The sequence below is a fragment of the Melospiza melodia genome, chromosome 9 (genome assembly GCF_035770615.1).
Source record: "Melospiza melodia melodia isolate bMelMel2 chromosome 9, bMelMel2.pri, whole genome shotgun sequence".
Classification (NCBI taxonomy): Eukaryota; Metazoa; Chordata; class Aves; order Passeriformes; family Passerellidae; genus Melospiza; species Melospiza melodia.
Window position 1 is genome coordinate 16296360 of NC_086202.1, and position 26142 is coordinate 16322501.

The 26142-nt window shown below is 38.4% G+C and overlaps 2 protein-coding genes across 3 annotated transcripts in view; both read right to left on the minus strand.

The window, feature by feature from the left end:
- Window positions 1–399: 399 nt before the first annotated feature.
- NOC3L (NOC3 like DNA replication regulator) lies at window positions 400–14374 on the minus strand. The gene is made up of 21 exons (XM_063163517.1): window positions 14317–14374; window positions 12937–13144; window positions 12439–12565; window positions 11368–11525; window positions 11200–11256; window positions 10117–10247; window positions 9532–9693; window positions 8689–8782; window positions 8316–8491; window positions 7970–8098; window positions 7402–7533; window positions 6951–7031; window positions 6314–6414; window positions 5791–5863; window positions 5655–5718; window positions 5496–5567; window positions 4304–4485; window positions 3936–4064; window positions 3233–3330; window positions 2592–2676; window positions 400–920 (listed from the first exon to the last, which is right to left on the minus strand). The coding sequence occupies exons 1-21, from the start codon at window positions 14323–14325 to the stop codon at window positions 789–791; spliced, it is 2400 nt and encodes a 799-aa protein (XP_063019587.1). The 5' UTR covers window positions 14326–14374; the 3' UTR covers window positions 400–788.
- Window positions 14375–14484: 110 nt separating this feature from the next.
- The window catches only part of TBC1D12 (TBC1 domain family member 12), a 41314-nt gene continuing 29656 nt past the window's right edge, over window positions 14485–26142 (minus strand). For both annotated transcript variants that reach the window (XM_063163519.1, XM_063163518.1), the window contains 10 exons: window positions 25383–25465; window positions 23678–23795; window positions 23238–23344; window positions 22533–22613; window positions 20922–21016; window positions 20171–20242; window positions 18177–18305; window positions 17754–17863; window positions 16380–16638; window positions 14485–16161 (listed from right to left, as the gene is read on the minus strand). In XM_063163519.1, coding sequence (XP_063019589.1) covers window positions 16093–16161; window positions 16380–16638; window positions 17754–17863; window positions 18177–18305; window positions 20171–20242; window positions 20922–21016; window positions 22533–22613; window positions 23238–23344; window positions 23678–23795; window positions 25383–25465 — 1123 coding nt within the window. In that variant the 3' untranslated portion in view covers window positions 14485–16092. The remainder of the gene's footprint in view (window positions 16162–16379; window positions 16639–17753; window positions 17864–18176; window positions 18306–20170; window positions 20243–20921; window positions 21017–22532; window positions 22614–23237; window positions 23345–23677; window positions 23796–25382; window positions 25466–26142) is intronic.

Consider the following 26142-nt stretch of genomic DNA (forward strand, 5'->3'; position numbering starts at 1 on the left):
GCAAAGCAAACATGTAGCTGAAAATGGATTCTAAAACAGTCAGACAATAAATAATATTTGGAGAATGTGGAGACAATTACCTACCAAAAAAAAAAAAAAACCCACAACCCAAACATTCTTACCTTGTATTTGTCCATTTGTCCAGTATTCTTGACAGCAATGCTTTATTGAAGACACTGCAGTAGAGCATTCAATCATGATGATAGCTTAGAACTGAAATTCAATATTCTTAATTTGCCAGTGTCAAGATTCATCAGAAGGGAAAAAACCACCAAATTCAAAGGGAAAAAACCACCAAAATCATTTCAAGATGAGATAAATGGTTAGAGGACATCAGAAGAAAAACAGGAAAAATGCAATACATATTCCAAATGTAACTTAGACATCAAAAAGTCAGTATTACGTTAACATTTTCAAAATATTTATTAAGTTATCAGCACAACCCAGTGAGTTCGCAGAAACACGTATGTCTATATTCTGTTATAAAAATTAGAAAAATACATAAAATACAATTGTGCATGGTTGCAAACAATTCTTAAATTACTTGGGTTTGTATATTTTTAAAACACTGACATGACAGTTCATTGTGATTCCCCAGCCCCCTGAACAGGGGCTTGGTGGTTAGGGGGACAGGCCTGTAGCTGTGTGAAAAACTGCTGTTACATTTTTGTGTATTTCTATATTCACACAAAAGTCTGCTTGTATTCCTTTTATGATGACTGGTGATTTCTTTCAGCCAATCTTTCTCCATAATTAAGAATCCAAGTGAACTTGATTGATAGGTACATTTATGCCAAGGATGATTCCTTCAAGTGCTTAGCAAAATCCAAGTGTTTGTGAGCAACAGTCTCACTGATGTGTTGTTGAAGCTGTTTGTTTAGTTCTTCATCTACAAATGAATCCCTTTGTGAGAAGGTATCCTGAAAATTACAAAATAGGAGTTCTATTACTAAACAAGGCCATGTTTTCCATGCCTACCTCAGTTTAGCAGTCTTGTTTCTCTCTCCTGGTCCCAGACATCGAGCCCAGACCTGTTCAAGTGGCAAGCACTGTGTCAGGCAGTCCTTCATAAGCTCCTGGGTTTGGTGAGGCTTTTCTGCTTTGTGCTAAGCTGGGCTTTAGAAGATTACCTAAAACACACAGCCATGGCTTCCAGCTCGGGGTGAGGGGTTCACACTCTGCCCCCTGTTCAACACACCTTACAAACACAAATCAGGCACACTGTGGTGACTGCACACATTTATCCATCAATCACCTCTGACCAAAAGGCAACAATGCTCAGAGCACAGGTTGTGAGTCAGAAAGGAATCCCCTGAGCCTTCTGCCTCCAGCCATACCTGGAGCTCTGCATTTTCCTGGTGCCCAAATTAAGAATTATGATCAAGCACATGATTTAAATTTCCCTGTGAAAGTCCTAAAATTTCCATTGCCAAGTACTTTGTGCACTCATGGAGAAATGAGAGCCTCTCTTTAGTAGTGCACAGGGCTCCAGTTTGGAGCTTCTGGCAAGAGCAGGGAGATGCTGACAGCCTGGCAAGGGACATGCAGAACACAGAGGGTAAAACTCAGACAACTGCCAAAATTTGTTAAATGAGCCAAACAGCCACAGAGCAGGCAAGACCCCAAGGTAATTTTCCCACTTAGGTCCATTATAGATATCCATCTATGGGCACTTTGTGATCTTGCTGTTCCATTGTTTCTGCTCCCTAAAGGAGCTTGTGCATTTCCTTACTCAAACCCTCATTTTTCTCCCATCGGCTGTTCTCAGCCTTGCTTCTGTCAGAGCTACTCATGTAACTCCCCAGCAGGACACACATATCAAAGAGTCATTATAAAACAACTGAGTAAGCTAAGTACAAACACGTTTTCAGAAGTTGCTTCTCTAAAATGGAAAAAAAAATTGTGCTCCCAAGGCTTGAACTGACATTACTGAGTTACAAAGTGGAGCACTGACAAGGTTAATAGGTTATAATGTTTGCATTAGAAAGAAGGAGAATTATCACTTTTTAAAGGACACGCCACTAACTGGACACTTAATGGAGGCTGGCATCTGGAACACATCCAGCACTGAGGATATAAACACACTTCCCCCATTTCTCCTCTTTTTACATTAACCCTTTGTTCCCTCATATTTCCCCTTTAGAGCTGTAGTGATACTAACAGGGATCAGTGTCTCTCAACACACTGAATCAAACACTCTGGAAATCCAGCTGTCTTGGCAACTACCCACCCTGCGGAAAGAGCTGGCTTTTTAGCATTGCTTTTTGAACAAACATTAGTTCATCATTACAGAAAAGAGCCAAGAAATCTGCACTGAACCACTGCAAAGTGCAAAATAACAGCTACCATATTAATCTTGCTGTGTTAACTGATGCTGTGGGAGGTAGGATTATTTATACAGCTATTTTTTCCTTCCTTATACTCAGTCCTATCTTATCCCAGTTTAAAAAATGTACTTGATGCAGAAAGCACAGAAACCAGAAAGCCACAGAGTGTGCCAATGCCTGGGCACTCCATAGTGAGCCAGCAGATACAGGTTACATTGGTGTGTCACATGGTTAGAAAAGGACACAGAGCAATGAGAACAGTACCTTTCTTCTGGGTGCTACTGATGCAACAGGAGGATTAAAGGTCATTCCTTTCATACAGTATGTCTCAAAAAGCTCTGTAGCAGACCTACAGTAAATACACAGTGAAAGAAAAATGGCATTACATAAACACAACTTCAGCTGATCTATCACCAAGAGGAGCATCCCACACAAACCCCCCTCTCCCCCACAAGGCACCTGCTGCCAGCCACTGCCAAAGACAGGATGCTGAATTAGATCTTAGTCTGATGGCTGCTCTCATGTTTTAACCTGCTACAGACCTTACACTGCAACTTGGGTTCTAGTTTCCTCTGGACAGCCTCAGTTCACTGATCCTGATCCATATTCAGATCAGGGCTGCTGCTGAAGGTATTTTGCTCCCAGGGGAAGAAAACATACTGCATTTTGAGATGTTTACCCTTGTCACAGCCTGGCAACAAGTCTCCAAAGGGAAAAGAAAGGGGAAAAAAAAGGGAGAGAAAAAAAAAAAAGGGCAGCCAGCATTCTGCATTCTGTACTGGCAGAAGAAGAAAGAGTTTGAAGATCAGAGTGTTAAGTTATTTTCAGGAATTCCTTTAATATAGTATAAGCAACAGCTTCCTTTCAGGGCCTATTATAAAAAAAGGAAGTCTTTGATAACTCACCTTTGGCTCAAATCAAGTGGAAGAACTCCTGAGCCTTCAGTTGGAGCTCCAGCAATAAGGTGAGATGCAAATTTCTGCACTGTTGGATGATAATGTCTCTGAAAGAAAGGAAGAATGAAGGCAGTAGACAGGCAGTAAGGGATAATGTATTTATCTGCACAACCTCATGTTTATTTCCAGTTCATAAGATGGAAGGTCTGCTTTTATTTTAGTAACTGAGTACCTCAAAATCAGTCAGTTTGTGGGATTAATGTCATGCATTTATTCCCTCAAATCATGCTGTGAGCATGACTCTCCACAGTTAGGTAATTCCTACTCCCAGAAAACAGGGACAAAGGGCAGAAGGAGCCCTCTCCAAACCCTGACTGTAATGACAGATCAAGGTGTCAGTTCTTCTTGGAAGAAGAGCTGGACTGCAAGGGAACTTAATAGATCTAAAAAATATCCAAAGGAATCTAACAAGGCAACCTGCAGTATGAACCAGCGTGGTATTATAATAGGGGATGCATAACATCCCCTTTTGAGCTCATCCTTCCATACCACTGTGCTGGTCCTCCTCTCCCTCTGTGTTGGAATAGGCTCATATGGGCCAAGATTTGACAGACAAGCCTGAAGACCTCTGCTCTCCTTTTGTGTAAAGCACCTAAACATTGAGCAGCTATTTACTGCAGTTATTTCCCAAATCCCTGAGTTACTCACAAACCTGCAGCAGATGCAGCTCCCACAGCGCTGTGTTCTGGGCATTGCAATGCTCTGGTTCATCTAATTCTGGGAGATAAATTCCACTGCCTTGAGATTCATTGTCTAGTAAGAGGTCCATCCTTGGGAATGTCTACAACACAAAAAAAAAAAAAAAAAGAAACTGAGTTGTTTATACTACCCACCCAATTATAACATGGTTGAGTCAGTTTCAGGATTCATCCCACTTCAGCCAGCTTCAGCAGCATTTAAACATATTCTGTTTTCATCATTCTTGTTAAAGATCTTTAAAAGATTCTGCACAAAATCATTTTAACAAAAAATTCCAAAACCTTTAGCCAGTAAGTTAAAATCTGAACAAGTAAAACTTACTTGCATGAATACCCTGTTTGTTGCCAAGATGCCAACACTGGAATTTGGAAGCACGTGAAGAGCAAGGATGGAAAGTCGCTTTAGGAAAGCAAGAGCTCGCTGCTGGGAGACTTGCTTCCTCCTCTTGGCAAACATGACATCCAGGCACTGCAGCACAATCCCCATGTCCTCATTGGTGCCACCTCAAAAGCAGAATTTCACACAAAGAGTAAAGAACCACCTCAAGGACAAACACAGAATACCCTGCTAGGGGCTGGGCACTGAACTGAGAACAGCAGGGAAGCTGGGAGCTCAGACACCTCTCATGTGATACACATTAAACATCCAGCATTTATGGTCAAAATAGTCCAGCTTTAACAGAAAAAATGTATCATTGTTTCTGTGCTCCTTTCTAAGAATATACTTGTTCCATCAAAAGTATCTAATCATTAAACACTGCTTATTAGTGTTATAAACAATGCTTATTAGAATTAAGCTACTGTTTTAATCCTAAATGCATTCATTGTATAATTTTTTATAAATTATTAAAAAGTGAAAAGATCTGGTCTTTTACCCATCCAGAACAGCAGAATGTTTATTCTTAATAGTTTATTCCTAGTGAATCCATATTTATTTCTAAAGTTAATTAAAATTATGTTAATTTCAAATTTTATAAATTTTTTTCATCAATTTTTCAACTTCTCAAAATTACTGGAAAATTTCAAATAGAACATATAAATGTTATCATTATAAAAATCAGAAATATATACTAGAAAATTTTTGAAGCAGAATATGAATTTAAATTATCTTTAGAATTATGTTGGAAAAATCAGGTGTTTTTTCTTATTGAAGAGAGAATTAGAGAAAAAAGACGGGAATTTTTAAATTGCAACTGAAAGAAATAATTATAAGGAAGCAAAAAAACTGAGGATAGACTAAATGCTTATCCAAGATCAAATATTTGGCATTTCCTAATGAAATGACATGATTAGAACCTGTTACCATGTATTGGAATAATAATTCAAGTATTTGTATTGCAGTAATGCAATGTGCAACTCGAGAAAAAAAAGCAGGTTAAACCAGACAATACTTTTCGCAGAAATCAGATGTCTTTAAAAAGTGTAGTTTATTAATGCTACATAAAGGCTTTGCTAGCAAGGAAACAGAATAAACATTATCTAGGTGAAGAGTGAAAATAGGAATCTGGAATTACCTGCATGTAGGCTGAACAGTGTCTTGTACAGATGTGTGTAAAATTTCATTGGATCGATGTTAAGAACATCACCTATAAACATAATCCCAAATAAACACATTTACTCCATTTGTTTATCAGGCAATATTAAACAAAAGTTTGTTTTAAAAAATCTCTTACCTTGACCAGAGAGTATATGAAAAGCACTGAGAATGCAATGAAGACTCTCACGATAGCTCAAATCCTAAGAATACAAAACTGATTAAGTACCCAAAAGAAAGTAATTTTAAGAAAACTGTAATAAAAATCAACTTACCCCAGATGCAATAAGAGAATGAAGGACAATCAATAGGTCATCAAAAAATTCCACATTTATGAGATGAGCAAACCTGCAATGAAAGAGATTTTAATTTTTAAATTATAGACATTATCTTTAAACTCAGTTCAAAGTGTTCTGAATTGCCAAGATCCAAACTTTAAAAGCAGGCTAAATCAAATGCTGAACATTTACTATCTTCACAGGAAAGGATAATTCAGCCCACAACATGCTAATCATGGCTCTTCTAGAGCATTAAAGACATGCTTGTGTCCTTTAGCAATTAATGAGACAAAAGAATGGAATCACACCACACTCTGTGGTGGTTGCATCACATCAATTCTATCATGAAATATCAAATCACATTGAAATGGTTTTGGAAATAGCAGAAAACTTCAGCAGAGAAATAAAAGAATTTCAACTAATTTATCAGGGACTATCTTTTCTCACTGCTTAAGACAAAAATTTCTTTAGTGCTTTATGTCTTTTCCAACACACACAAAAGAGGGTAGTCAGTTCTTACTTTGCAAGACCTTCTAGCACAGCTGGCAAAAGTGGAGACTTCTGAGCTTTCTTCAAGATCCTGAAGTAAGTTACAAATACAATATTCAAGGTCTCTGTGTGCTGAAGGAAAGAAAATAAAAATACTTAATCATGTGAAACAGACATTTCTATTTCACTTCAACTCAACTGAAATGCTTTTCTGTCCAAGCCTGCACTCAGGCCTTCCCAATCAGTCCTGGCACTGCCACCTCTGCTCTTCTCACACTGAAAAGCTCGAGTGCTCCAGTGCTCTCCTGCTCCTGGCTCTCTCCTGGCTACAGCCACACTCCCCCTGTGCCTAAAGGCCACTCTGAGAGGCTGTAACACCCACTGCACAGTGTCCTATGGAGCAGGGCACATGGAGGACTTTTGGCAATGGATTTAATACCATTTTGAGCAGACAGCAGAAGGGAATAGGAATGGCCACGTTGGCCTTCCTGGCTAAACTGAGAGTGTGGTTCACTAAAACCTAGATCTCTGTCACAGGCAAAGTGTTAGCTAACTGCATGATCTAGAGATGTGGAATGCTGCCAGCTTGGGATGGAGGGAAGACAGTTACAAAAGGATTAGGAGCTGCCATGCTGCTAAAATAGGGAAATAATGTCTAAATTATTTACCAACTTCAGTTTCTTTTCTTTACTTTCTGATGCTTCTGCTTCCAGGAGTTCTCGTTCCAGTTTCTCTTCAGCTTTCTTCCACTGAAAATACACAGTTGATTTTAAGACAACACATCCAATGTTTCCAACCAGTCTGGATATCCAGATTGAAAAGACACCCAGAGAATAAATTTTCCATGCTTGATGAGTTGCTTAAGTCACCCTGTGATTCTACAGGGTAACCCTTGTCCTATCAGAAACAACCAATCAAAGGCATTATCAACACAGGAAAGAGGAAAAAGTAGGAAGATAATTAAATTCCATCTAGAACCTCATTAATTTTCAAGTACATTGCAAAAATTGATCACTGATGCTGAGAGTTAACAATGGCAACAGCAGATATGCAGTCATTGCTAGAACAAACTGCTACATTAAATAACAGAAGTAGAGCATGAGAAAGCACATGTCCTACCTTTCTTTGCATTCTGGAAAGATTTTTTCTTTTTTCTTTGTAAGTCATGAACTTTTTCTTTGGTGCAATGTCTTCAGAATCTTTTTGTAATTCTACTTCCTTAATTCTTAAGTGAAGAAATACTTTTAACACCTATTGTAAAATAAAATAAATACAATGAAGGTCATGTACAACCTGACAGGAACTAGGGCAAGAAATCCTGAATTCCATTCCATCTAGTGGGCTTAGATGGTCAAAAGTTCTGTTTACTCCCCTCCTGTTCCTTCACACCTGTATCTCTTGATCCCTGCTCCCAGTTCCTTCCCCAGCACTGTCCATTTCTATCCATTCCTCCATTTGCCTCTCACTTCAAGTCTCTGGCGGAATCTGGTCTCTACCTCCCAGTCTCCTTCTCTTGCCCCATACCTCCCTAATTCTCTGGCTCAGCCTAATCCTGAATTGTCTGTGGTCTGACAGAGTGAGGAAATTCTGCTTGTCTGTAGCCAGCAGTTGCAGTAACTTTAACATCTGGGGATTTCTGAAACTTTTGACAGAAGAATATTGTGAGGTATAACAGAAAGACTCTTACCTCAGGTCTGACATCATAATTTCTACCCCTCACAAGGCCAGAAATTACTTTAACAACACCAAGTGAAGCATAGCCCAACTTGTCCTGTTTAAAGAGCTTCTTAACTGCCTCAACACACAGTTCAGAAATCTGAAAAGCAAAGCAGAGAAATTGTTCTGTAAAGCCAGTCCACAACAACAGCTACTAACAGATAATACTCATGGTATTTACTAATTATAAAGTGCACACAGCCTGTAAAATAGTGAACAGATACGGTCAAAAGATCTGGATATTGTGGAATAAAGCTCAGAAATAATTATTTTTTACACAAAACAAGAACTCTTTCTCTAATCAGAAAATCACTTACCATTTTTGATGGATCATTCATGAGTGGAACAATGAGAACAATAATGTTATTGTGGAAGTTGAAGTGGGGTAGGGCCACAAGCAGCTCACAGAGACACTTCACTGCTACCTCTGCTAGTCCTTTATATGCCTTTAATGAGATGACATTGCTTTTCTTCAATTTCCTTTGCTTCCAATCTGCACAAAATATTATTTTTAGTGATTACTCGTCAGAATGATGATGATGATCTTATTAATATTTACATTTTTAGTGATTGCATGTGTACTCCATACAAGTGCTATCTCAAAGACAGAAGGTACCATTCATTCAGAGGAGGGAAACTGCTGCAAACAATTTTGCCTTTACTATGAAAAATGAGAAATGTTAACTGTACCTTTAATTGTTTGTTCCAGATTTTCCAAGTAAAATTTATACTGGCTTACAAGGCCTTCTTCAAATTCTCTCAGTTTCTGAGTTTCTTTTTTAACCTGTAAACATAATTGAAATGAGATTTATTTGGGGAGCCTAATATGGAAATTAGCCAATGGTGAAAAAAAATTTTAAAACAAATATCAGATATCTAAGCAGTTTTTTCTTCTAGACAGACATTCCTAGAAATGTATTAAAAATATATAAAATATATCTGCACTTTTGTACAGATGTGTTCTGAGAGCTTTTTCCAACTAGGCCTATTTCATTTATAGAGCTTGAAGAAATATTATTAACCAGATGCTATTTTAAAACCATGACTCTAAACTGCACTAAACCTATATCCAAAAAACCTTCTAAATATTGGTTAACAACAAGCTCCAGAAAACAAGGTACTCTGCATTTGTTCAGCAAATTGTTGAAGACATTTCAAAGAAATCTATGCCAGTTAGGTGACAACATTGCATAATTTGCTTTCTTTCTAACTCTCTTTAGTGCAGGTTCTTATTCCAAGGTTCATGAGGAAAGTCACCCAGGTTTGGTATACTACTTTCAGACACAACTTATCCCCTCCATTACCACCTGCATGTCACCTGCTTATTGAAGGAAGTATGTAAGAATTTAATGCTCAAAACCAAAACTTCTCTGCCTGAAAGTGTCACAGCTTTAGAGCTTCAACAAGTATTTGTGTATTTGTCCCCTTTGCTCAAACCATAAAACCATATTTAACAAGTCAGTCTTAGCATCTGGCATAGCTGAAAACAACATTAACTGCTCACATACACAATAAAAAGATTTGCTATTTCACCTTGGTAGCCTTTTCTACTTCGGTCAGAGGCCGAATTTTGTAGGAAGGTGCAATATCTTTGAATATCTCCATCAAAGACACCATGACCAGCTTCCTCACTATCACAGCCACGTTGGGATCCTGCTCCATCAGCATGGCACGCAGCTCCTTCAGCTTCTTAATCTGATTGGAGAAAACAGGCAGACAGCAGATGAAAATCAACTGCAAACCAAGGGACAGGCACAACATACATTAACTCAGCAGTTACTCAGACTCTACTTAGCACTGCATAAAGAGCCAGGAAATTATAGATATCCCAACAAAATTTTAGTCTCAGGAATATTCAAAATATTACAAACTTGCACAGAATTACAGAAAATTATTAGTATATCCTGAAGCATTGAGATACAACCCTGAAATCAGAGCTTACATAAAGGTCATGCTTAAGGAACAAGAAAAATAACTAAGTGATACAACACTGACCTTTTCCTTGTTCTACCCATATATTCTTGTGCTTTTGCTACTGTTTGTTCATTCAGATCTTTGTTTCTTGACACAGTGAACAACACAGACACTTGTACATGCAGGTTAAGTAAATGTACCTACATTGCTGTCTGGCTCTGAGAGAATGGCAGATGCTAAGGCAGCTATGTGCATCTTCCTCTCCTGTAGCTTTTGTCTCCTTTGGGCAGCCATTTCCTCAGGAGTGAGAACAGGCAGGGGCTCCTCAATGAAGTCTGGCACAGACGTGAGAGTCAGAAAAGAGGAGAATCATTTAACAAATACCAAGTTGCAGATGCTGCATTTCAAACAGGTACCCAAGTAAGGCCCCAGGAGATCAACACAAGAAGTTCCACAATCAAAGAAGCTTTAAGAATGACTTTGCTAGATCTTATATAGTCCATAGATTCATTTTCCACTTCAAAATCTTCTGCTTCTAAAAAGAAGTTGACTAAATGTTTTTGAATCTGCTCATGGTGTTCTCTGAGTACAGTGGGAACATATAAACTCAATGTATTACCCCATTGCAGTGCTCTGCAATTTGTATCAAATTATTCACCATTCATTTTTTCTCTTAAAAATACAATTGTTTTTGTTTGTGTTTTCTGAGTATTATTTTGCTACAAGTATTTCCTTCCTCAACTTTATATTTAGACAGTAAGGACCCAGAAGTCACAAAGTTACTTGAAAATTATCATTACTCAATAGCCAACTGCAAATGAAAATTACAGTGTCCTGGTATTGATGTTTTAAGTAAAAAAATGTAAAGACAAAGACAGATACTTAAAGCCTACAAAGGCTGTGTCCAGAACTGCATTTCAAAATTATCTCAAAATAGAACCACACAGATATTCTTTATGTAAGACCAATATTTCCTTCTTACTAGCAAATATGACACAAAGGATAAAAGCAACATCATGCAAGCAGCAGTTCTAGGTGAAAAATCAAAATAATTTTGAACAAAGAGAATCTGAAGCCAGCCATTCCTGAGACTCTAACAGGTAAGAGTGCAAACTTTGAATAATGGTTATGCTTTGGTGGCAATGTGGTAATGAACATATTCAAAAACATCCTGAACAAAATACACTTCAATTGCAAACTTCCTTGGGGAACAGCAAAATACTTTTCCGGTATGTAAGTGATTTGGAAAAAAAAAAACAACAAAAAGCAAACAAAATTTTTTATTACCCTCTGCTTCCTCCATATTTTCTGTGTCCTCTTCTTCATCATGTGCAACATTGAGAACTGCAAAAACAGAGTATCTAGCATCAAGCACATAACAAACACTGTGAAATTTTAAACCAATAAATTATACACTTCTTGGCTACTATACCAGTTCCAGAATCTGTGTCTTACCTGGCTTTTCCACAGTTTGAGGAATTATGCCACTCTTGTCTTTGATAGGGAGCAGATGGATGAGTTCTTTTTCTGGCTCTGTTTGCAAACGTCTTGGCACCTTCTCGTATTTTTCAATCACACTTTCATGTTTTCGTTTTTTGATGTGAACAGGTTCACTGAAAAATACAAGGCAAACTAAATGAACCAGCCATGCAATTAGACAAGAGCCATGCAAGACTTTAAACTTGTGTCACACCCAGTTAATTTGAAAGGGGAAGGGGAAGGTTTAAAACAAAATTCTTCTAATTCAGAACTTGCAGTGTGGCTACAAGACACCATGCAGCACAACTGCAACTTTGTACATAAAAGCTATTTGCCATTTATGCCTTTCCTTCAAAACTAGACTAAATTATTAATTACTAAGCAGAATCAGCATTAACAAATTAAAATCACCCTACAGCAGCATAGAGAGTCCTTTCACATCCATCAAAAAGGGGCAAGGTAAGATTTTCCAACAATCATGTACCCAGACAACACTGTAGAAGTGTATTTCTAAAAACTATTCTAGAACTAGGAGCACTGCCTTTCCACATATGTCACTGTGAACTGTACCCAATGCCTTGGTCCACAAAACTGATAACAAATTTCTGGTATGAATGTTTTGGTGTTGCATGTGTTTACAGACATGGCTTACAGAACCCTTTTTATTTTTTTTCCAGCAATCTGCAGTGCAATATGTGGTCCATAGTCCAGGGAATGTCCTGAACACTTTATATAGAAAAAAGACTCTGTTTACAGATTAAAGCATTTCTTCCATTTGAGGGATGCTACTTATCTCAGAGCCAGGGACCTCCCAGGAAGGAACACTGCACAAGCAGTACCCTGAAGGTCAGGCAGAGCACCTGAATGCACTGATACACACTGACACACTGATACTGAAGTACAGACAGGCTGAGGAAACACTAAACCAGAGCTGCAAAGAAACACCAGACTGAAACAGACCTCCTGATAAATGCATTACTTTACATATTAATTACATATTAACCACACAAGGCTGAATTAGTATGAAAAGGAGACATTGCAACTCACTTAGAGGAAAGATCTCTGGTTAAAAAGGATGCTTTTTGGGCCAGATCCTCCATTAATTTTAAGTCATCTTCATCCATCATGTCCAGTGGAAGAGCATCTTCTTCTTCTTTTTCTTCCCATTTTTTAGCTATTTTAGAAGATGATGTTTACAGATTAAGATCCCATATGTATAGTCACCTTTGAAAACCTAACCCTGCCTACACTTTTGAGACCATTTTATGCCTTACTTCTACCTGGAGTTACTGACCTTTATGACTATGGGTTTTGTTATCCCAGAAAAGTGCCCCTTTACTATGATATCCAAAATGATCAGTGCAAACACATTTCTACCATCTTTAACTGACAGTTTTAGGTGCCAGAATGGCCACATTTTGTATTTTTCACAAGTCTCCCATTCTTTCAACAGGAACAGCAGCTATTTGTATTCGGAAAATGAAATGCTGCTTTCTCCAATTTTGTAACAGGAAGCAGCAGGATATTCAGTGAACAAACACTTACCAACTTGTTTCTTCTTGCATTCCTCCAGTGGAAAAGGCTTTCTAGAAATAGCATCTCTGACAGCTTCCCTTAGCTTCTTTTGTTCTTTACGATACTTCTTAGCAGCACTCTTCTGCTTGTACTGTTTATTCTTTAATTTATTGTCAAGTTTTATTTGACTAGTTCTCAGTAACTTGCGAAAACTTGGAACACGCTTTGTGTTTTTTCTCTAGAAAACAAACAGAAAGCTACAAGTCACTGACATGTTAACAGTCTTTGCATAATTTGTTCCACTGTTTAAGATCTCTGAGTTCCTGTTTCTATTAGGACTGAACAATATGTTTCTTGCTAAAAGTATCATCAACTAGCCTCAAATTTACACAACTGTGTTACATCTTTGAGAAACAGAGCACGGTGACAAATGTTTTACAGAAACATTCTCTGACAATTTTTTTATTAAACGCTATGTCCATCACTTTTACACACTCAAGGTATGTACACAGCTCGTCAGGGCGCAGTTCTTTGCTCCCAAGCACTCTGCTCTCTTCTCAACAGGATGCTGCTGTTCCCCAGCACATGCTAAAGTACCTAGGGGGGCTTTAATGTGCAAGGTCCCAGTCTCGGACAAATGTCCTCCTGCAGGACACCTCCCCAAGCTGAGCTCTGGCCTTCTCCTGCCTGAAGCTCTCCCTGCCCAGCAGCTGCAGGGACCTGGCGAGGCTGCCTGCTGCCAGGCTCTCAACAGCAGCTGTAGCACAACAGGGTTACGGGGCCAAAGCTCGGGGAGGCACCGGGGGCTGAGGAACCGGGCCCGATCGGGGAAAGCCGGGAGGCTCGGGGTCAATACACGCGGCCTGTTCCAAACCCGCAAAGCTCTTCCGAGGGTGCTCGGGATGGGATTGGAACGGCAGGGATCACCTTACGAGGGGTATGGGAAGGCAAGGCTGTGCAGAGGAGTTGCCACGGAAGCGCTGTTGGGGATACTGTATCCCTTTACAAAGGGGACAAGTGGCTGGATCGGTGTGGGGATCCCTCAGCTCATGGCTGGAGCACGGTGCTACTAACAGCACGATTGTGGATCACTGCCTGTACGGGCCGGTCAGAGTTGGGCTCCACGACCCTTACGGGCCCCTTCCAACTGAGAACATGCGAGAATCTGTGAACCCGGAATTTCTGTCAGCTCAACTTTAGCTTCCGTTTCTATGGTGGATTATCGGGAAGGCGCTGAAAGGTCAGCGTTCTTCTCGGGGTGAGAGACGAGCCCGCGCTGCGCCGCCGGTGCCCACCCAAAACAGCCGCACTGCTCTGCCCTTTCCGGAGCCCCGGCAGCACCGGCCGCTACCGACCACGGCTCCCCGTCCCACCCGTGAGCCCCCGGCCCGCTCCCCTCACGGTCCCTACCGGCTTCATGGCGGCGGCCCGCGCGTGCTGCCGGCGGCGGAAGCGCTCCCCGCGCAGCCCGGCCCGGCGCGGCCACAGCGGCCCCTGGCGGCGGAGGCCGGAGGCGCCCCCGGGCCAGCGCCGCCCACAGGAGCGGCCCGGGCGGCGGCAACGGGAAAGAAGCACGGCCCGCAGCTAATGTAAGTTTTATTTACACAGGAATCGGTACTAGTGGTCTTAAAGGAAGGCTTGAGCCTTCTATTTACAGTTATATACAGATTTATAGTTGAAAAGTAAGAAAACTGTACAAGATAACACAAAAATATAAGACAAATTGGATCCAATTAAAGTAGTGAATACATAAGTTAAGAAAAATCGGACATTTACATTTCAAATTGTAATGTTATGAGTAGCATATATGTAGATTTTAAACCAGATAGCAACGCAAGTTACACCACACTAAATCTTTACCCCGATTATGCAGACTCTGCTTTTAAAACACCAGACAACTGGAAGCCTCCTGCACTGAAAAATACATAATGGAAATTTTTACTTGATTTCCAGAGGGACCAGTTACAAAAACCCACATGTAAGGAATTTATTTACATTAAATATTAGCAAAAAATGGATCAAGAGAGTGCAAGTGTTCCTCACCTGCAGTGCTATCCATTTTAAATTTCTGTCCCCTACAACCACAGGTTGTTGTACAGCATCTTCTAGAACAGGAAACGTTTGAAAATATTTGCCGTGACACATACAGCATGACCTTATGTCTCACAGTTAAAAGATGTTAAAGAATTATCACTTAACAGATGCTTTTTGGATTTCAGTATTGCACACTAACAAAAAGACAGTTTCAAAAACAATTCTGTGTCTGCATTATTTCCAAGTGTTAAAAGTGGCTGCTTCTTTGAGAACACAAAATCCTTTAGATAGCCTTGTCATTTTCTAGTGTTCACCATTACATACAAGTATTTTTTAGTTGGAAATGGCTCGACAATATAAAACTTCTGGTGGCAAAACCCTTTCACAGAATACCCACTCCATTTACTGCACAATCAATACACCAAAACAAATGCCTAAACACCACTTGCTTTGAAAGCTGTACAGTGAAAATAGCAGCCCTGTTCTTACCACTGTTTAAAATTCAGATTATTTTTGCTCTAGGTTTGGGCACAATATGTCTACAGTTCCTGAGTTAATTACATTTGCCCAGACTGAAGAATGAAGCTGCAACTTAAAAAAAAAAAACCAAAACAAGTAAATAAGACAATACCCCTTCCCAAATCTTAACCACCTTGCACATAAACACACCAAACCATTTTATTTGGTCCTCAATACTTGCAAATTGTTAATTTTGGAGGTAATGTTTGCACCAAAGCATTTGGTTTGGATAGCAGTTTTGGGGTCTTAAGATTTAGCATTTCCCTCATCCCCTCCAAAAAGTGCCTTTGTGGTATTTTTAAAAATAGTTATGCCTCAAAAATTTGCTTAAAGTACCAACAGAAGTTATTACAAATGTTTATTGCATTGAGCTGATTCTTTTAAAGTATTAAATATGAACTCCCCGCTTCTCAGTTTCATAGGTTTTAGTATTCTGTGTGAAATCAGATCTTCCCATGGCAAAAACTAATACTGGCAAAAGGGTGAAGATTTCATCAGTTTGTTACTCCACTGAGAGCTGTGTCTTTTTTCCATCTCATTTTCACATTTTCTTTAGTGCTTTTCCCACATAGAAGTGACATGAAGACTTCTTTGTCATCCAGTGGTTTTCCACATTTCCAGTGGACCCCAACATTAGCTTTTTGGTGCTGGGCTATGGTTCTTGTCCCCTTCTTTGTTGTCCTTCATCAGTGAGGCAAACACCTGGAAAAGTAAATGACTGAATGAATATGAAGGTTGCCAGTGTTATAATAATATCAACATTAACTGCCACAATATTAGCATGGAGATGAATTTCTAGAATGAGACACTAGGAAGGAAGTCAGGAGTCAGACAAGCAGCTTAAATAATCACAAAGAGAGGTGCCCCATATATTCATGTGCTGACATGTCAGATTTGATATCTACCTCCAAGAAACTCACCTGTGCCCATTTTTTGTTACTGTTCTGCATCTGAATAGCTGCAATACAACTAAAAAGCTTTTCTGATGTAATATCTTCTGGAAGTTTTGTTAGAAACTGTGCTATATGAATAAAGTCCATCTGTAGGAGAATATCTTCATATAACCGAAGGATTCCTAATCCTGTCCGAAACAAAAATTCTTCTCCATCTCTACAGAAAACATCCCAGACACGACAGGCCAGATCAAGTGGTAATGACTTGCTGTAGAGTGTAAAAATCCTACAAATGAGTCAAAAACAAACAAAAAGGAGGAGTTATAATTTATTTCAGAAAAATTAAAAGACAACTTCCTTTAAATCTCAGTTACATTACTTTTAAGTAAGCAGAAGACAATATATTTTACACCTTTTTTCCCCCTATTTCAATGATCCACAAGTCTCCAGTTCTTGAAGTCAGAACTTGTACTCTGAAAGCCATCTCTCTTGATGCCACAGGAAATCCTCCAATTCAATGCCATCTCCTTTAGAAAGCTCTGGCTACAAAGGTGACAAATCTCTTCATACTCCAACAGAGTATAATAAACACATAAGAACTTAAGCAACAAAGATCACAACTGTGTGACTTAACCTTTCCCATTTAAGCCATACAGTTTGACAGCTCTGTTCATCATTTGTTTCCTAAACTAAATCTAAAGCCACAACTAATCTCAATAGAGGGCTGCATCCCCCCAATGTACTAATGATAAATCAATAGCTACATTTCTGTGATACATTTTCCAATTTTTCATGTTAAAATCACAAAAATCTAATAATAATTTTAGATGAAGCTCACCCTTATGCACACAAACAGATACTCTGTTTTTGACAGCGCTACCACACTTCAAGGGTGCCTGCACTACTACCTTCCATTACAGACACACACACAGAGCTTGCTACTCTGTGCTTTAGAACATTCCTTACTTCAAACTTTTCACTGCATTTTCAAGTTTATCCCTTTTCAAACCAGGCCTTAAATTTCATCCTCGCTCTGCTTTAAAGTCTCTATTCCTACAGCCATGCTTCCTTCAGTAGCTGACTATGCTCCTTTCATCAGGTCACTTACAATCACAGTACACCATACTGCTATGGTGTAGTAGCCTCCTCTCCCCTTACTTATGTCACATAACTGCAGCAACAAGAAAATGAACACACAGAACTCCTGTTTGTCTCATTTTTTAACTGAATACATCCCTTTCAATAAAGCTTGAAGCCTGCCAGAGGAACTGCAGTTACACAAAACAGTTCATCATGATTTCACAAGACCTACTGAATGCCTTTTTTATGCTTTATTCCAGTATTGAAAGACCTATAGCAAAGTAGAAAGTGTTCCAACAGTTCTATGTTCTATGAACTCACCAGTCTATCAAATATATGTCTGGAGTAAGACTGTATGACTTGAAATGAAGAAACAATTTAGGAAGATTTTCTTCAAAAAATACTTCAAAGGCTGCAAAGTATTTCAGCATCTGTAGGGATAGTAAAGCACATGATAAGCAGTCATCAAAAGAATGGTTGTAAACCAACACAAACCCCACCAAGAACTGATGTCAACACAGCACAATGTGACTCCTTAGGATAAGTAAAATGATTAAATGTTTCTAGAGGAGAAATCAAAACATAAGAATGAGTTCTACGGATTAGTACCTAGTATTCTCAGTTTTATAATCACAGGTTAAAGTTCTCCATTATTCAATAGGACAAAAGGAAGTCATCAATAAAACAACTATGCTTCAAGTCAAAAGAACGGTAAGGTCCAAAACCAGAAAACTCTGTGCATACCATGCTGTGATCCACACGGAAAAAGGCCAGCTGGCATGGCTTGTTTAGAAGGTTAGCAAAGGCAATGAAAGCATCTGCCTCCTCCAGATTGAGAATGAGCACAGCAGCAATGAAGGACATCCCTTGTACCTTCAAGTGGGAAAAGCATGGGGCAAATAAAGGTGAGTAGGTTCAGTAGATCTTACATCTTTGGAAATGGAAATATTTACAGTTTGCAATTTATCAAGTACCATTGCGTAACATTTCCAGATGAATAGAAACAATGTGGATAAATTATTTTTATGCATGCAATCAATTTGATTCCAGCAGTTCAGACGCTCTGGGAGGTCGCATGATCACAAGTCCTCAGGACTTGAAATACAAGAAAGTTAAAACCACACAGAGTGAATGCAGAGCTCATGAGAAACAAAACCTGGCCTCAAGTTCACTCTTAAACTATGGGAAAAGCAGTCATGGAGAAAAACTTCACATATGGGACAGTTTAGACCCAGACAGATACATTGGAACTGAGACAAAATTCTGTTTCAGAACAGTCAATACATGCCTTTCCACTTGCCAAACCATAATTTTTCACATATATAAAATTACTTCTAGGTGGTTAGCTGCAGTGCAAGTTTACATTTTTCCACCATTACTCTCCCAAAAACACTTTAGCCTGCAATAAAAGTAAAGAGCATGATTCTTGCAGTTAAGTGATGATCTGAATACCCATTATGCTAACAATAATTTTACCAATTTCAATTGCAATCATCTTTATTCCACTGTCTCTAAACATTCATGATGCCTCTTCTCATTTAAAAAAACCCATGCAGTCAGCATTTTAACCAACTAGGGAAAAGAGTATTGATATGCATCAGAAACAGACAATCAGCTTTCCATTTCAGGGGGATAAATAGGTGTGGAAATAAGATTTCATTACATTTACTGCCATATTAACATTTTAAAAATGTGATAAGAAATATCAAGACTAGCTATACTTTTAATGGAAAAGAGAAGACTTATCCACCAAAAATTACTTATTTGCCTTATGAAACTCCACCCTGGGAACAAGCAGTCTCAGAACCTGCAGAGTTTGTAATCTCACTTAAAAAATATGGGAGAGTCTCCAAAAATGAGGTCACAGATTACAGAATTCAGGCCTAAAAACATTTGAACATGAAAAACCGACTAGTTATTTATGCAGAGTCCCAAGCATATCTGATTTAGAGAGGAAGACATACCCTGTGCTAAATAATGCTTTGTTACATGGATGAGACTTAAAACTTTTCAAGTGTTTTTGAGCCCCGAAGCATTACAGCTTGTGAAAGATGTTCCTAGATACCCCCAGGAACAAAGGAAAACAAAACCCTTTTCTTCATTACTGTTCATTATTTAAATGCTTCTGTAAGCTAACACCTTTCAGAGAGATGTTAGGTTTAGTTGGTTTGTTCAGGGGTTTTTGACAGTTTTTTTAATGGGGTTTTTTTGCTTGTCTTTAAACACAGTAATGTTTGCTGAAAACAGTCTGATCTTCACTGAACTCAGAGAGAGTGATTATTCTGTGTCAGCAAGACACTAAGAAGGAATTTCTGGATTTTAGGACGTGCAGTAGTGAAGCAGGGAGTATCACTATGGAAATGGCAACTGGGGAAGAAAAATTAAGACAGAACAAGTGAGGTGCTAACTGGAAGCCCAGTAACACCTTGTGGGTTTTTTCCCTGTGGATACTCTGTCAGAACTATAATGTCTTATGAACACACCCATTTAAAATTTTCCATGCAATCCAGATACTCAACAATGACATTCAGTACATTTTCAGCTATTTAATTGTCTCTAAGAACTACCATCATTGTGACTGCTATGAAATAACTGCCAAAGTTTAATTATTAAAGCATAAGAAATTATTATTATGCTTGTAGCATAATGTTTAGAACACCTATTTATTCAATATACTTTAATACATGACATCTTAAGCTTATTTGTCATGTTAGAAACATTTTACAGCAAATACTTACATATCCCACATCTGGTCTGTAACATGTATATGCTCCCAAAACGCTATGAAGGAGATCATGATAAGGACCACCCTAATAAGAGGAGAGAGTAGAAGGAGAAAAGAAATATTTATTTTAAAAAAATACAGGAAAGGAACAAGTTGATATTTTAAGATGCAGGTGAGCCAGTGAATTGTTGCTTAAATCATACCTAGAGTAATACCATCTTTTACTCCAAGCATTGCCACAAATGCTTTTCAGATGTTAAAAGAAAAGTAACAATAATCCCATGAAATAATTCAGCAGAAACCAGTACATAATAGAAAATGAAGATATCTGGTACAGATCCAAGGTTGGACTTTCCTTTTCAGAGACAATGGATATTTTAATTCTTCATAGTGCAAATTACTATATAACGATACTGCATCTTATTTTATATACATGTATGCACATATTATAGCTATATAAAAATCATAAAGCCTGAAAATGCATCAAGATTTCTGTAGCAGTGAGAATACTCTCATTTCTGCCTGTAGTTTCATAATTAATAGGAATCAATTAATTGGAATCTCATTAACAGGAATCTCATACATTTTCAAGAAGAAAAAAAATCTCATAGTCTATCACTAAGTGTCTCTATTTTATTCTCATTTAAGAACATTTAAGAAGTCCAAACAACTTCTAAAAACTCTTCCATATTTGACCAGTTATGTTTCTTGTTTAACTATTCAGAATTTTAAAGCTGTCATAACGAAAGTTAAAGGCACCTCACCTTCTGGAAAATATACAGGGATGGAAATGTGCGCGATATATCCAACTTAATTAGCTCCAGACTGGCCTCACGATCAGCAACAGATGCACCTGCATCTGCAAGCAAAACCAACACTTATTAAAGCCGATCAATTCTACAAACTTCAGAACAAAACTCCTGTAGGCACATAAAAACAAGGAAGGCAGCATTCATCCAAAAACTTCGAGAAGAAATTCTGCCAGCCCTTGAATTATCTCTGTTCAGTCCTCTCCACAGGGGCATGACAAAAACACTAGTGAAAACGTGGGAACAATACAGGTAAAAGACTTGGGGGAAAAGCTCTTTCAGAGGGCTTAAATCAGACAAGATTTCCAACTGGAAAGCAAAGATGACAATTTGATGAACAGCTAAACAGAACCTGCTCTGCTGAAGCTTGGGAAGCAGCACTTCATTCCAGTCTTCCTAAAAGTATCATAGCTGGTCTTCCAGACTTTGCTACCAAAGATTAGTAATAAGCACTGTCAGCTTGCTTGCTTTTCAGAGATGAAAATTCTATCACTCTTCAGTTTCCCTTATTACACCATTTCCCAGGACATCTGGCACAATTTAAACAGCTCCTTCTCCCTTCATTCCCATCCAGAACTATTACCTCTCAAAAAAACAGATTACCTAAGCTTTCCCCCAAAGACAGCCCACAGCCCCCACAAAAAAAGAACAAGCAAACCACCACTCCACAGACCAAGGGCCATGGCAAACATGTTTTTCAAGGATAAGCATATTTACAGTCATATACACACCAAATTTTTTATAAATTGTTTGTCTCAAGACAACCTTCAGATGAGTCACAGGGCTATCCCTAAGGAAGACCCAAATAATTTACAGTCAAAGTAGGCAATTAGTCTGGACTGGCTAAGGCAAGCACAAACAACTAAAGTAACGGAAAAGACACCATTACAGGGCAGCATTTTAAAAACTATCAGTTAACAGCACAAAGAGTTAACCTTTATAAAAGGAGACATCCAACATTAAAAACATCACTGATACTATTTTTAACAGAAAGAACATCCACAGGAGACAGCAATATGCCAGTGAAAAAATTGCATTTGACAAAAGAGTGCTAAAATCCCCACTTAATAGATCAGGAAGGAAAGGCGATCTGGGCACGCAAGGAAATACAAGTGGGATCTGAAATGTGTCATGTTTTGTATTTTTCACCTCTCAGTTTCAGAACTAAAAAATAGAGGATATTCTTTTTTCTTTCCCAAAATCATGGAAGTGATACTGAGGAGAACCCATCTAAGAAGAGCTAAGCAAGAACATGTATTGTAATTGAGTTTGCTGTTTCTTCTTTTTGTATTTCATCTAATATTTTCACGAGAGCCTGAGTCTTGACACTTCAAAGGAAACATTTATTTGAAAGTAGCACATGAAATATTTTAATCTGTCTTTTATCAATACAGTAAGTAAGTGGTGCCAAGCCCCTCACTCACTGACTTGCTATAAGATAGCAAATATTTAAGTAGGGAATGACTTTGAGAACTTTTAACAAGTATTCTTAATGCTGAAACTGCAGAAGAACTTGTGAGACTTCTTGGGTTTGTAAAAGTGAATAGGAGGTTGTTGAGCACTCACCTTCTATGTCATTCTCAGTACTTGTCTCACTGAAGCTTTTCCATCGTTCCTTAGCTCTTGACAAGAAGATTTCATAAAGTTCTGCAAGAAAGCAAAACAAAACCAATAACCAAAAGGGAAGTAGTAAGAAAAGCACCCATCCAAGACAAAAGCATGCTAAGTATTCTTGGCCCTGGTTATTTGGTTTCATCACTGGGGGCAGGAAACGAGTCTACTAGATGGTTACCACGACACACAGTTTTATAGTGTGCACTGTTTTGTACTTTCTGCTGTGAACATGCAAATTATGACAGGGAAATCATGCCTTACATAATACAGATTTGTATTTTTGAATAAAACGCTTACAATTCATCAATCATTAGTCATAAAATAAAGCAATTCCCCTTTTCACTCCCTTAAGAAAGCAAAGCTACAGATTCTCAGTTTTAAACAAAAAAATTGTTTTCTGGGGGAAGCACTACCTTAATTCTTAAAATACTAAATGTTTTTCTAAGCCGGTTTTGAACCTTGTTTCCATAATTTATGAGGCTACAATGTCTAACTGTAAAACACAATTGTTCCTAGCCTTATAAAATACATTTCTTCAGAAAGAAATATACCCTGATTTATAGATATAGATTTATTTATTTTTAACAAAAGCTCATATTTTTCTTTGAAAATAATCAACTTAATTTAGCATTAACATGTGATCTGTTAGGAACATACCAGGAGTGATGTTTAATTCATTTCCCACAGCTAGACTCCAAACCTTCCCACGTACACTTGGGGGCAATCCCTGCCACCACAGCTCTCGAACTCTTCGGGTAGCACGCCTAATATATAGGAGCAGGGAGAAGAAAAAAACAAAAGGCACATATTGCACGTTTTTGTTTTGTAAAATCACTGGGCGATTTACAAGCAAAATAACATACTGTTTACCAAATCAATATTCAAAGATCTCTGCTGAAGCCCCAATAAAAACCCCCAAACATTCAGCTCCCAGAAAGCACATTTCATGTTGCTCTGTAATGACCTCACACTATATCATGGCAACAAAAACTGACTTCTTGACAACACAGAAAAGGAAAATAAGGTATGTGGGTCCTCAGTTTCCAGAGGAGAAACAAGCCATGCTTGCCTCATTTATACAGCAGAACTTTACTTACATGCCTTCCCAGTTAGGTAGTATTTCATTGACCCAAATCACCATAGCACTAGCGATATTCTCTTCTTGCTTGAAACGCTCTCTCATTATTTTTTTCCTTTTATGTGCTTCTTTAATTTCTGTCAGGCATAACATGTTAATAACTCTGTATTAGTGCATACAAATTAGTAGGTAAATAATTCAGCTACTACCCAAGTATTTAGATGTCTAAAAGATCAAGGGTAAATTACTGTTGCATGTATTATTTCTGTTGATTGTAGGTGTATTTCTCTGGACATTTTTAAATTTAAGCTAAGTTGTTCAAATACAGTGATTTAGACAAACAAAAATCAGACTAGAAAACTAAGATAATTCTCCTCTGCAGTACACAGGGTAACTAATAAGCAAGCACATCATCAGCGCTCTTTTTCCACTCTTGATTTTCATACCATATTTCATCTGAGCCTTATTCATTTATTAGACTAACCAGCAATATTTATGGATAATCTTATTATTTAAAAGTGCAATTCTACATCCATTTTAAAACCAATCAAATTTTACTGAAGCTTCCACCTAAAAGGATTCTTATTTTCTTTTCTGGAAACAGGACCTAAAGACCTAAGACAAAGTCACAATGCTGAACAAGAGAACAATGTCCTGCCTTCTGATAAAAAAAAAGATCATTTGCAGATTCCTCTTATCAAAAAGGCTAAAAGAAGGACAGACCAATGCTCTCCTGACATCACTTAGAACCACTGTGAAATTGCAAGACAGTTTTTATTTAAGCATGCACTGATCACGTCAAGAGAGTAAACATGCCCTCCCTGGTAAACAGAGATGGCTGACCAGCTTCATCAAGGTTTTACTGAAGCTTTGAGTGTGTAGCAACAGTTAATAAACCAGGGCACACACATGAAAACACCACACATGGCTGAACCTCCAAAGATGCCGTTATTAAAGAACACAGACCACAGATCACAATTTACAAGGAACACACCACAAGAGCAGAGTGAAATGCATTGTCAAATGCTGTGGATTTCTTATTGCATCTTTCAAAGTAAGCTGCCATGGATCCATAGATGATCAATCTCTGAAGCTTGTATCTCTGAAAATAGCCCAAGTAAAACATGGAGCACAGATTCTTAAAATAGCTTATTCCCTGAATACTAGGCACAAGACTACAAAAGTCCTTTCAACAACTATTCATAGATTGACACAGCACCAGATGCTACAGATCTGTTTTTTAATTAATCGTGCCTAGTGGGAATAAGAAGGTTCACACAGGTACAACTGATTGAAAAATAACCCCAAAGTTTTCATCTCTCTTCACATTGAAATTGATCTGAAATTCTTAGGAAACCAGATCTTAAAGCAGTCAGCTTTATTATACTGTGGTTCGTCGTGGCAACTGCAGCAACACAGCTTCCAAAAAGAGTCCAAGTATCCAGAAAGTTTCTACTACACAAGTATCTTAAAAAAATTAAGTCTTTCCTTACAAAGTAAAGGAAAGGTTAAGTTGCATTCTGAACTTAGCTACGTTCATTGTAGTAGAATAACAATTTGATAGCTGAGTTCTGTTTTAAACTGCGTGCCCCTATGCACCAGAGAATAACCCAGACATTACACAAGAGGTTCTTTAATGTAGCCACTTGCCTACAAGCCAGGATTTGCTTTATTTTTGCAGCAGAGCGGAGAGGAATTACAGTCATTGCTGGCAGTGGACATACCTCGTTTTTTTGCTTCTGCCACCATCTCATCATACTCCTGTCGATGACGTAAAGCCTCCTCCACTGATTTGGCAGGAAGATTTCTGAAAACAAGTTGTTCCTGAATTCAATACACACAAATGACATTCTGGACCATTTCAGAACAGGATTAAATTCGGTTGCTCTCAAAGGTGAGCTTTGGGACTGCCACACTGTCAGTGTTCCAGTAACAGCTGTAGAGAACTACTAGACAGATGTTTGCTGCTCCTGTTTTTTAGTTCTCCTAGAGCTTCCCCCAAAGTAAGGTTACTAAATTGCTGAACACCTGGAATGATGCTCAAGTGAGTGACAAAAGGAAAATGCTGATATACAATATAGTTATTTATTCCAATGCATTTCTGGCCATGTGTATTTTAATCATATGTTCATATGAAATCTATAATGAAGTATTTTCAATAAAAGGTAAAGGTTCTTATTCATTGTAGTTAACCTCTTAAAATTCTCACAAAAGAAGGTAAGTTTGCCAAAGGAAGAAAGGGCAGATCACCACTGATGTCAGAGCTGAAGCTAAGGAAGCTTGGTGCAGTCTAAAAGTTCACCAGATAAAAATGTGTTTGTTTTTTGGCTGCATAATGATCCCCTAATTGCTAAACACACTTCCTCTTGACCAAGGAGACTCACTTCAAAGCAAATTAGACCACAGGGTTTGGTCTCAGCCTCTTAACTAATGTCTAGTCTTCTCTGGTCCAAAATAAATAGAAAACAGTTTTGTCATTTTAAT